The 14,853-nt window shown below is 66.9% G+C and overlaps 1 protein-coding gene across 2 annotated transcripts in view; it reads right to left on the reverse strand.

Annotated features, from left to right (window-relative positions):
* The window catches only part of PTPRN2 (protein tyrosine phosphatase receptor type N2), a 326,344-nt gene that overhangs the window by 272,010 nt on the left and 39,481 nt on the right, over positions 1–14,853 (reverse strand). For both annotated transcript variants that reach the window (XM_045578276.1, XM_045578275.1), the window contains exon 3: positions 3,515–3,628. In XM_045578276.1, coding sequence (XP_045434232.1) covers positions 3,515–3,628 — 114 coding nt within the window. The remainder of the gene's footprint in view (positions 1–3,514; positions 3,629–14,853) is intronic.

Here is a 14,853-nt window from a genome sequence, read left to right on the forward strand (position 1 = left end):
GGGAAGGTGGGAAGGGTAGGTGGGAAGGGGCAGGTGGGAAGGGATGGGGGAAGGTGTGGGTGGGGGATAGATAGGAAGGTGGCTTGGTGGGAAGGCAGGTGGGAAGGGATAGATAAGGAGGGGCTGGTGGTAAGGGGAGGAAGGGGGGGGAAGGGGCAGGTGGGAAGGGAAGGGGCAGGTGGGAAGGGGCAGGTGGGAAGGGAAGGGGCAGGTGGGAGGGGCAGGTGGGAAGGAAGGGTGAGGTGGGGAAGGGGCATGTGGGATAGGGGCAGGTGTGGAAGGTAGCTAGGAATGGGTAGGTTCAGGTGGGAAGGGGCAGGTGGGAGGGGACCAGATAGGAAGGGTTTCAGGTGGGAAAAGGGCAGGTGGGAAGGGGAGGTGGGAGGGACAGGGGCAGGTGGCCGGGGTATGGTGGGAAGGGGAGGTGGGAGGTGGACGGGGCAAGTGGAAGGGGTGCATGGGGAAGGGGCAGGTGGGGATGGGATGGGGCAGGGGGCGGGGCAGGTTGGAAGGGGAGGTGGGAAGGGACGGGCTAGGAATGGGCTGTTGGGGAAGGGGCAGGTGGGAAGGGAATAGGTGGGAAGGTGCAGGTGGGCGGGCATTGGTAGGGAGGGTGCAGGTGGGAAGGGGATAGGTGGGGGAAGGGGCAGGTGGGAAGGGATAGATAGGAAGAGGCAGGAGGGAAGGGGCATGTGGGAAGGGATAGATAGGAAGGGGCAGGAGGGAAGGGGCATGTGGGAAGGGATAGATAGGAAGGGGCAGGTGGGAAGGGATAGATAGGAAGGGATAGATGGGAAAGGAAGGGGCAGGTGGGAAGGAGTGGGGGGTGGGAAGGGGCAGGTTGGAAGGGAAGCAGCAGGTGGGAAGGGGCATGGCTGGGAAGGGAATAGATAGGAAGGCGGAGTGGGGAAGGGAAGGGGCAGGTGGGAAAGGGGCAGGTGGGAAGGATTAGGTAGGAGTCGGAAGGGCAGTTGGGCAGGGGCAGGTGAGAAGGGGCAGGTGGGAAGGGGCAGGGTGGGAAGGGAAAGGGAAGGTGGAAGGGTTAGGTTGGGACGGCGGCAAGATGGGGGGTAGGGGCAGGTGGGAAGGGAAAAGGGGCAGGTTGGGAAGGGGGCCTTGTGGGAACGGGATGGGTAGGAAGTAGGCAGGAGGGAAGGGGCAGGTGGGAAGGGATAGGTGGGAAGGGATAGGTGGGAAGGGGCAGGTGGGGAGGGGCAGGTGGGAAGAGAAGGGGCAGGTGGGGGGGCAGGTGGAAGGGAGGGGGCAGGTGGGAAGGGGCAGGTGGGAAGGGAAGAGCGCAGGTGGGAACGGGGGCAGGTGGGCGGGATAGGATAGGGAAGGGGCAGGTGGGGGAATGAGAAGGGGGCAGTGGGGCAAGGGGGCAGGTGGGAAGGGAAGGGGCAGGTGGGATGGGGCAGGTGGAAGGGAGGGGGCAGGCGGGAAGGGCCAGAAGCCACCCACGGAGGGAGATCCAGAAGCCAGGCCACCTCACTGACCCGCAGCCGCAGACGCTCAGACAGAGCAGCGGGGTCGGGGGCCGGCCCTGCCCAGCTCTACGCCCTCCTGGCGACACTGGCTTCCTGTCCTGCTCCCTGCCCTGGGGACCCTCTGGTCTCTTTAAGGAACGGCCGCGCACTACCTTCCTCGGCTTTGCTTTCTGGCTTTGGACGCACAGCTCCATGTGTCAGGAGATTCCCGCTGGGAACTAAATCGCACTGTTTCCAGGAAAGTAAGTGGCGTGCCAGCGCGCGACACTCATGTCGCTGCTTGTCGGAAGAAGGGAAGTGTGTCTAAAACTTAATGGTGAGGAGCCATCGGCCGTCCGTGAGCGCATTGCCCCGACGGGCAGACTCAGGTGAAGCACTCCGTGCGGAGAGGTGCCCACGCTGTGCCAGGACACACAGGACGCAGCCACCGCGGGCGAACACGGGGGCCACGCGCAGTGACCACAGGGCTCTGGACACGCTCCCTTCCCCGCCACCCGCACCCTTGAGCCGCGCTCCGGGGAGCAGACGCCCAGCCCTCCAGCGGGCGCCCTCCAGCCTGAGCCTCAGGCCCCAGAGGCACGGAGACGCGGGAGGTGGCGCGGCAGACAGCGGGCAGCACCGGAGGGGTTCGCTCACAGCATGTGGGAAAGTGTCAGGTGAGGGGGCGCACCCCTGTGTGTTTGTACATGTGTGTGCATCTGTGAGTCCACGCGTTCTTGTTTGTGTGTGCATGTGCCTGTGGAGGGGGGTAGTGCCAGCAGGCTCTGAGGGCGGCACACCGGGCGCTCACAGTAAGGACTGCCCCAGGCAGATCAGGAGCAGCAGTGCAGAATCTAAACTGCACCCAAACCACCCGCCTTCATGCGCACGCAGGCGTCCTGGGCCCTGTCCCACATGTGGGCACCGCCAGACCATGAGTCCTTGCACACGGCTGCAGAAGGAGGGGTGACACACACCAGAGGACCGGCAGCCTAACACCCACCAGCTGGGTCAGCCCAGTGCTCACTGAGCACCCGCGGGAGCCCGGGACCCACAGTGGCATGGAGGCCCCACTCCAGGCCTGACCACCCCATGAGGCTTCCCCATTGCTCCCCTCACGCTGAGCTGGGTGGGCCTGAGCCCCCCCACCATACACACCCCCTGAGCTGGGTCATCCTGAGCCCCCCACCATACACACCCCCTGAGCTGGGTCATCCTGAGCCCCCCCCATACACACCCCCTGAGCTGGGTGGGCCTGAGCCCCCTTACCACACCCCCTGAGCTGGACAGGCCTGAGCCCCCCCCATACACACCCCCCTGAACTGGGTGGGCCTGAGCCCCCCCATACATACTCCCTGAGCTGGGTGGGCCTGAGCCTCCCACCATACACACCCCCTGAGCTGGGTGGGCCTGAGCCCCCCCATACACACCCCCTGAGCTGGGTCATCCTGAGCCCCCCCATACACACCCCCTGAGCTGGGACAGCCTGAGCCCCCCCATACACACCCCCTGAGCTGGGTCGGCCTGAGCCCCCCACCATACACACCCCCTGAGCTGGGTGGGCCTGAGCCCCCCACGCTGAGCCTCTGGTCCAGGCTCGAAGCTTCAGGAGACCAGGCTTCCCCTCAGGAGCAGGACTGACCCCATTCATGCTTCCATTTAAAAAGCATGTACATGTGTGAATTGTAAATAGTAGTCCTACATGATAATGGTCAAATTACGGTATCTGAGCAGAGCTAACAGGGCTGCCCTGTGAAAAACCAGGACGACAGTTTGAACGCCGCGGCCGAGGGCTGCTTTCCTCCGGGAAGGGGGGACGGTCACCTGGTGAGCAGCCGCCCGCCCACCTCCCCGGCCCTCCAGCCGCTCCGCCCACCACCCCGGCCCTCCAGCGGCTCCGCCCCACCTCCCCGGCCCTCCAGCCGCTCCGCCCACCACCAAGTCCTTCCCACTTCCTCGCGGCCCTAGAGTTCCGAGAAGCAGAGTTTAGCTGAGGGCCCGGGGGACAGCGACCCGGGGCCCCGCTCCCCACCCCACCGCCTGCCTACCTGCGCGGGACAGCCGACGCAAGGCGGCCCTCGGGCGCTGCTGGGCCACCGGCGACACCTCGTAGCGGTAGACATCTGTCACCGGAACCTTCTGGCACCTTCCGAACGCTCCGTCTGTGAGAGGCGGGACAGAGTTCAGAGAGGAGAAAGGTGCTACCCCCCGACTGAATCGGCCAGCGTCGCTCGGGCTTCAAACAGCGCCGCGGCCGCCGGTGTTGGGGCACCGGAGAGAAAGGGTTATCTGAGGCCAACAGGGGGCCGTGGCTGCGCTGTGAGTGTGGGCCCACACACCGCACCACCGCACACACACCGCACACACCGCACACACACCGCACACACACCGCACACACCGCACACACCGCACACACCGCACACACACCGCACACACCGCACACACACCGCACACACACCGCACACACCGCACACACACCGCACACACCGCACACACCGCACACACGCACCACACCGCCACACCCACGCACACACCGCACCGCACCGCCCACCGCCACACACCGCAAACACCACCACACCGCACCACAACCGCAAACCACTGCACACACACCGCACACACCCCGCACACACCGCACACACCGCACACACACCGCGCACACACCGCGCACACACCGCACACACACCGCACACACCGCACACCCACCGCACACACACCGCGCACACACCGCCCACACACCGCCCCACACCGCACACACCCCGCCCACCACACCACCACACACACCGCACACACACCGCACACACACCGCACACACACCGCACACACCGCGCACACACACCGCACACACACCGCACACACCGCACACACACCGCACACACACCGCACACACACCGCACACACACCGCACACACACCGCACCACCGCACACACCGCACACACCGCGCACACACCGCACACACACCGCACACACCGCCACACACACCGCACACCCCGCACACCCACACCGCACCACCCCACACGCACACACCGCACACACCGCACACACCGCACACACACCGCACACACACCGCACACACCGCACACACACCGCACACACCGCACACACACCGCACACACACCGCACACACCGCACACACCGCACACACCGCGCACACACCGCACACACCGCACACACACCGCACCACCGCCACGCACACACCGGCACCACACCGCGCCACACACCGCAATCACACACCGCACACCGCCGCAGCACACACCGCACACACACCGCACACACACTGCACACACACCGCACACACACCGCACACGCCACCGCACCACACACCGCGCACACCGCACACACACCGCACACACCCCGCACCACCCGCACACACACCGCCCACACCGCACACACCGCCCACCCACCGGCACACACCGCGCAACACAGGCACCACACCGCACACACACGGCACCACCGCCGCACACCGCCTCACCACACACCCGCACCACACCGACACCACACCCGCACCACACACCTGTCACACACCGCAACCACACCGCCACACACCGCGCACACACCACCGCACCACCCACACCACGCCGCTACACCCACCGCACCACACCGCACACCACCACACACCCCGCACACACACCGCACACACCGCACACACACCGCACCACCGCACACACACCGCACACACACCGCACACACCGCACACACACCGCACACACACCGCACACACACCGCACACCGCACACACACCGCACACACACCGCACACACCGCACACACCGCGCACACCGCGCACACACCGCGCACACACCGCACACACCGCACACACCGCACACACACCGCGCACACCGCACACACCGCACACACACCGCGCACACCGCACACACACCGCACACACACCGCACACACACCGCACACACACCGCACACACACCGCACACACACCGCACACACCGCACACACACCGCACACACACCGCACACACACCGCGCACACCGCGCACACACCGCACACACCGCACACACACCGCACACACACCGCACACACACCGCACACACACCGCACACACCGCACACACCGCACACACCGCCGCCCACGCCACCGCACACACACCGCACACAACGCAACACCCACCGCCCACCGCACACGCACACACCGCACACACACCGCACACCACACACACCGCACACACACCGCACACACCGCACACACACCGCACACCCCCACACACACCGCAACACCGCACACACCGCACTACTACCGCACACACGCCAGCACCCACCGCACACCACCGCTCCACACACGCCACACACCGCACATCACCGCACACACCGCACACACACCGCTACCCACCCCGCCCACACACCGCACACACCCCGCCACACACCGCCACCAACCGCGCACTACCGCGCACACCACACACACCGGACACACACCGCCACACATCCGCACACACCGCACACACCGCACACACACCGCAACCACACCGCACACACCCGCACACCGCACCGCGCACACACACCGTCCCAGCCGCACCACCACACGCACACTCGCCCCCACCCCCGCACACACACCGCGCACACCGCACACACACCGCACACACACCGCACACCACCGCCACACACCGCACATCACCCACGCTCACACCACACCGCCCACACCGCCGCACACCCAGCACACACCGCCCCACACCGCCACACCCACTCGCGCACACCGCACACACACCGCACACACACCGCACACACCACACACACCGCACACACACCGCACACACCGCACACACACCGCACACACACCGCACACACCGCACACACACCGCACACACACCGCACACACACCGCACACACCGCACACACCCCGCACACACACCGCACACACCGCGCACACACCGCACACACACCGCACACACACCGCACACACCGCACACACCGCACACACACCGCACACACACCGCACACACCGCACACACCGCACACACCGCACACACACCGCACACACCGCACACACCCCACACACCCCGCACACACCCCCCACACACCGCACCAACACGGCACACACCGCACACCCACCCGCACACCACACCGCACACTACCGCACACACCGCGCACACCGCGCACACACCGCACACACACCGCACACACACCGCACACACCGCACACACACCGCACACACACCGCACCACCGCACACACACCGCACCCACACCGCACACACACCGCACACACACCGCACACACCGCACACACCGCACACACACCGCGCACACACCGCGCACACACCGCACACACACCGCACACACCGCACACACCGCACACACACCGCACACACACCGCACCCACCGAACACACCGCACACACCGCACACACACCGCGCACACACCGCGCACACACCGCGCACACACCGCACACACACCGCACACACCGCGCACACACGCTGCGCACACCCGCAACACCCCGCCACCACCCGCCCCACCCCCGCACACACCCCGCACACACCGCACACACACCGCACACACACCGCACACACACCGCACACACACCGCACACACCGCACACACACCGCACACACCGCACACACACCGCACACACACCGCACACACCGCACACACCGCACACACCGCACACACCGCACACACACCGCACACACACCGCACACACCGCACACACCGCACACACGGCACACACCCCGCACACACACCACCGCACACACCGCACACACACCGCGCACACACCGCGCACACACCGCCACACACCCCGACACACACCGCACCACACACCGTCACCCACACCGCACCACACACACCGCACCCACCGCACACACACCGCACACACACCGCGCACACACCGCGCACACACCGCACACACCCCGCACACACCGCACACACACCGCACACACACCGCACACACACCGCACACACACACCGCACACACCGCACACACCGCACACACACCACACACACACCGCACACACACCGCACACACACCGCACCCACACCGCACACACACCGCACACACCACACACACACCGCACACACCGCACACCCACCGCACACACACCGCACACACCGCACACACACCGTACACACCGCACACACCGCACACACACCGCACACACACCGCACACACACCACACACACTGCACACACACCGCACACACCGCGCACACACCTCACACACCCCGCACACACACCTTACCACCGCCACCCCCCGCACCCACACCGCACACACCGCACACACACCGCACACACACGCGCACAGCACCCGCGACACACCGCGACACACCGCACACCCACCCACACACCACCGCACCACCACCCCGCACACACACGCACACCCACCGACACACCGCACCACACCGCACACACACCGCACACACACCAACACCACACCGCACACACCGGCACACACCGCACAACACACCCGCACACACACCGCGCACACAAAGCGAACACACCGCAACACACCCGCACACACCCGCACACCACGGCACACACCTCGCGACACACACCGGCACACCCGGCACACACCTCCGCCCACACACTGCACACCCCACCGCAACACACGCACACACACACTCGCACAGACGCACACACACCGCACACACCGGCACACACACGGCACACACACCGTCCACCACCGCACCACACGGCACACACCCCGCCACACACAACGCACACACCCCGACCCACACCCACCGCACACACACCGCACACACCGCCACACCCACGCACCACCCGGCACACACCCGCACACACACCGCACACACCCCACACACACCGCACACACGGCACACACACCGCACACACACCGCGCACACACCGCACACACACCGCACCACCGCCACATCACCGCACATCACCGCTCACCATCCACCGCACGACACACCGCGCACATCAACCGCACACACACCGCACCTACACCGCCCACACACACCGCACCACCCCACCGCCACACACACACGCACCCACACCGCGCCCACCCGCCACACACCCCGCACACACACCGCACCACCGCACACACCGCACACACCGCACACACACCGCACACACACCGCACACACACCGCACACACCGCACACACACCGCACACACCGCACACACCGCACACACACCGCACACACACCGCGCACACACCGCACACACACCGCACACACACCGCGCACACACCGCACACACACCGCGCACACACCGCACACACACAGCACACACACCGCACACACACCGCACACACACCGCACACACCGCACACACACCGCGCACACACCGCACACACACCGCGCACACACCGCATCACACACGGCGCACACACCGCACCCACACCGCACACACCACCCCACAACCGCACCACACACGCGCACACCACCTCGCCCACCGCACCACCGCACACACCGCACCCCGCACACACCCCGCACACACACACCGCACACACCGCACACACCGCACACACCCCGCACACACACCGCACACACCGCACACACACCGCACACACCGCACACACACCGCCACACAACACCCCACCGCACACAATCCGCACACGCCGCCACCACACAGCGCACACACCGCGCACCCCGCACCACACCGGCTCAACACACCGCGCACACACCGCACACACACCGCACACACCGCACACACACCGCACACACACCGCACACACACCGCACACACCGCACACACCGCACACACACCGCACACACCGCACACACACACACCGCACCACCGCACACACACCGCACACACCGCACACACACCGCACACACACCGCACACCACCCACACCCCGCACACCGCCACACACACCGCACCCACCGCACACACACACCGCCACCACACAGCAGCACACCCCGCACACACACACCGCCACACACACCGCACACACCCCGCACCCACACCCCGCACACACACCGCACACACCGCACACACACACCGCACACACCGCACACACACCGCACACACACCGCACACACCGCACACACACCGCACACACCGCACACACCGCACACACACCGCACACACACCGCACACACACCGCACACACACCGCACACACCGCACACACACCGCACACACACCGCACACACACCGCACACACACCGCACACACCGCACACACCGCACACACACCGCACACACCCCGCACACACCGCACACACACCGCACACACCGCACACACCGCACACACACCGCACACACCGCGCACACACCGCGCACACCCCGCACACACACCGCACACACACCGCACACACCCCGCACACACACCGCACACACACCGCACACACCCCGCACACACCCCGCACACACCGCACACACACCGCACACACCGCACACACACCGCACACACCGCACACACACCGCGCACACACCGCACACACCGCACACACACCGCACACACCGCACACACACCGCACACACACCGCACACACCGCACACACACCGCACACACACCGCACACACACCGCACACACACCGCACACACACCGCACACACCCCGCACACACAGCACACACACCGCACCACTGCACACCCACACGCGCGCACACACCGCCACACACACCGCACACACCGCACACACACCGCACACACAACGCACACACCGCACACACCGCACACACCACACACACCGCACACACCGCACACACCGCACACACCGCACACACACCGCACACACCGCACACACACCGCACACACCGCACACACCGCACACACCCCACACACACCGCCCACACACCGCACACACACGGCACACACCGCACACACCGCACACACACCGCACACACACCGCACACATCGCACACACACCGCACACACACCGCACACACCGCACACACACCGCACACACCCCGCACGCACACACCACACCCACCACACCGCACACACCGCACACACACCGCACACACACCGCACACCGCCACACACCCCGCACACACCCCGCCCACACCCCGCACACACACCGCACACACCGCACACACCCCGCCCACCCCGCCCAGCACCCCCGCCCACACACCGCCCCAACACCGCACACACCGCACAAACCGCACCCACCACCGCAACACCGCACCACCCCGCACAACCTCCGCCACACCCTCGCACACACACCGCAACACCACCGCACTACACACCGCACACACACACCGCACACACACCGCACACACCGCACACACACAGCACACACCCCGCACACACACCGCACACACACCGCACACACACCGCACACACCGCACACACCCCGCACACACCCCGCACACACCCCGCACACACACCGCACACACACCGCACACACACACCGCACACACACCGCACACACACCGCACACACCGCACACACACCGCACCACCGCACACACCGCACACACACCGCACACACTGCCACACACACACCGCACCACCGCACCCACACCGGCCCACACCGCACGCACACACACCGCACACACCGCACACACCACCGCACACACCGCACACACACCGGCCACACCCAACCGCACCGCACCACACCGCACACACCGCACACACCGCACACACCGCACACACCCCGCACACACCGCACACACCGCACACACACCGCACACACACCGCACACACACCGCACACACCGCACACACACCGCACACACACCGCACACACACCGCACCACACCGCACACACACCCCACACACCGCCCACACACCGCGCACACACCGCACACCACCCGCAAACGCACACACACCCCACAACACCGCACCACCACCACCCACCGCCCACACCGCCCACACACCGCACACACACCGCACACACCGCACACACCCCGCACACACACCGCACACACACCGCACACACCGCACACACCGCACACACCGCACACACACCGCACACACACCGCACACACTGCACACACCGCACACACACACCGCACACACACCGCACACACCCACCCACACGCACCACCACCGCTACACACACCGCGCAACCGCGCCCCCACCGCGCACACACCGCACACACCGCAAACCCCGCACACACCCATCCTCAACACCCCGCACACACCGCACACACCGCGCACACACCGCGCACACACCGCACACCCCCCACACACCCCTGCCACACCAACACCGCACCCACACCGCGCACACCGCGCACCACATGCCCACACCGCACACACACCGCACCACACACCGCACACACACCGCCACACCCCCGAACACACCGGCCACACCGCGCACACACCGACCCACACACCGCCACATCCCACCGCACCACCGCACACACCGCACACACCGCACACACCGCACACCGCAAACACAGCGCAACACACACACACACACACACACACCGCACCACACCGCACCACACGCACCACACCGCCACCCACACGCACGCACCACGCACACACACACCGCACACAACCGCCCACACCGACCACACCGGCACACACCCACACACACCGCACACACCGCACACACACCGCACACACCGCACACACCGCGCACACCGCGCACACACCGCACACACACCGCACACCCCGGCACCCCACCGCACCTCACACCGCACACACACCGCGCACACCGCGCACACCGCGCACACACCGCACACACCGCACACACACCGCACCACCGCACACACCGCACACACTCTGCCCACACGCCACCCACACATCACACACACCGCACGGCGCCTGAGCGCTGGCAGCTGCTTATGTACAGGGAGGCCCGTGGCGCTGTGAACCGAAGGGCGATGGATGTGATGAGGAGTGGCAGGCTGTGCAGAGAGAGCCAAGGCCCAGGAGCGCATCCTTGTGGCTCCCCCGCCCCCCCCGCCCCCACTGGCCTCTCTGTCCGGCGGCTCCCCCACCCCCCACCACACCTCCCACCCCACCCCCGCCCCACCCCCTGCCGGCCTCTCCTTCCCGCAGTGAGTACGGGGCAGACACACTCACAGATGCTCACTTCCTCTCGGTCCCAGGGCCCTGAGACCCTCCTGTGAGCAGGCCAGCCATACACCATCTCTGACACCGCATTCCACATGCAGCCTCCACAGCCAGTCCCCCCTCAGCCAGGACGGGGAGGGGGGCTGTGTCCCCCCTCGGCCAGGACGGGGAGGGGGGGCTGTGTCCCCCCTCGGCCAGGACGGGGAAGGGGGGGCTGTGTCCCCCCTCAGCCAGGACGGGGAAGGGGGGGCCGTGTCCCCCCTCAGCCAGGACGGGGAAGGGGGGCTGTGTCCCCCCCCAGCCAGGACGGGGAGGGGGGGTGTGTCCCCCCTCAGCCAGGCCGGGGAAGGGGGGCCGTGTCCCCCCTCATCCAGGACGGGGAGGGGGGGCCGTGTCCCCCCTCAGCCAGGACGGGGAAGGGGGGCTGTGTCCCCCCTCAGCCAGGATGGGGAAGGGGGGGCTGTGTCCCCCCTCGGCCAGGGGCCGGGAAGGGGGGCGTGTCCCCCCCTCAGCCAGGACGGGGAGAGGGGGCCGTGTCCCCCCTCAGCCAGGACGGGGAGGGGGGCCGTGTCCCCACAGCCAGGGGGGGGGAGGGTGGTCCGTGTCCCCCCAGCCAGGGCGGTGGAGGGGGGCCGTGTCCCCCCTCGGCCAGGACGGGGAAGGGGGCCGTGTCCCCCCTCGGCCAGGACGGGGAAGGGGGGCCGTGTCCCCCCTCAGCCAGGACGGGGAGGGGGGGCCGTGTCCCCCCTCGGCCAGGACGGGGAGGGGGGCCGTGTCCCCTCGCCAGGACGTTGAAGGGGTCCGTGTCCCCTCGGCAGGCCGGGGAGGGGGGCCGTGTCCCCCCTCAGCCAGGACGGGGAGGGGGGCCGTGTCCCCCCTCAGCCAGGACGGGGAGGGGGGGCCGTGTCCCCCCTCGGCCAGGACGGGAACGGGGTGGGCGTGTCCCCCCTCGGCCAGGACGGTGAGGGGGGGCCTGTCCCCCTCGGCCCGGAGGGGAGGGGGGGTGTGTTCCCCCTCGCCCTGATGGGAGGGGGGGGCCGTGTCCCCCCTCAGCCAGGAGGGGACGTGGGGCCGGTCGCCACTCCAGCCGGACGGGGGAGGGGGGGCCGTGTCCCCCCTCAGCCAGGACAGGGCCTGCTCCCTTCGCCCCTCCCCGCCCAGGCCATGGCCTGCCCTGCAGCTCCCCCTGAACGGCGGGGGCCGTGGACAGAGCTGTGTGCCTGTGGTTTCCAGTGGCAAGTGGAGCTTCTGTGGCCACCGCCCGGCATGGGAGTGAAGAGGCAGGTCCCGTGTGAGGTCACAGCGCCATCCACATGGACCGACATGCGATTACACATCCGACTCCACATGCGGGACTGCAGGCGCGCCACGGAGCTCTGCCAAACCCAGCGCCCGACTCCGGCGTGAGGCGCAGGGGAGCGGACGGGCCCCGGGGACCCGCCCTGCTCGCCGCCGCCATGGGAAGCACACGCCTGCAGGACACCGCAGCCAGCCGAGGCGCCCCGGACGTGCGCCCGGCCATCCACCTAGGGGAGGGGCCCGGCGGAGCCCCCCGAAAGCCCGGCTCCGCAGGGGGACGGCCCTCGTGCCCGCAGAGCCGCTCCGAGCTGGCCTCCTCTCGGAGGGCGGGCACACGCTCGAGGCCGCGGGCACGGCCTGAGATGGGCACTTCCAAGACAGCGCCGCCGGGAACTCACCGCGACCCGGTGACGCCTCCCCCCTCCCTCCCCTCGCCGGCCGGCTGTGCCTGCACCTGCTCTGGGGCAGCCTGTGCCTGAGTGCCGAGGACCAGCGACACCATCCAGCGGATACAGCCAGGGGCCGAGCGCGCCCACACACACTCACTCACACACGGACTTACACACTCACACCACCACGCCACCTCACACAATGACTGAACACTGCACACACTCACACTTCACACACCCTGGCACTTACACACTAACACAACTCACACTCACAACTGGAATTACCCCCACTCACACACTGACTTACACACTCACACACACTCCAACTCACACACTGACTTACACACACACTCCCACTCACACACTGACTTACACACCGCACACACACGCACACACTGACTTACACACTCACACACTCACACTCACACATTGACTTACACTCTCACACACTCACACACACTGACTTACAAACTCACATACACTCCCACTCACACACTGACTTACACACACACACTCCCACTCACACACTGACTTACACACACACACTCACACTCACACACTGACTTACACACACACACTCCCACTCACACACTGACTTACACACTCACACACTCCCACTCACACACTGACTTACACACTCACACACACTCCCACTCACACACTGACTTACACACTCACTCCCACTCACACACTGACTTACACACTCACACACACTCCCACTCACACACTGACTTACACACTCACACACTCCCACTCACACACTGACTTACACACTCACACACACTCCCACTCACACACTGATTACACACTCACACACACTCACACT

This window comes from Pipistrellus kuhlii, unplaced genomic scaffold, assembly GCF_014108245.1.
Source record: "Pipistrellus kuhlii isolate mPipKuh1 unplaced genomic scaffold, mPipKuh1.p scaffold_m20_p_94, whole genome shotgun sequence".
NCBI lineage: Eukaryota > Metazoa > Chordata > Mammalia > Chiroptera > Vespertilionidae > Pipistrellus > Pipistrellus kuhlii.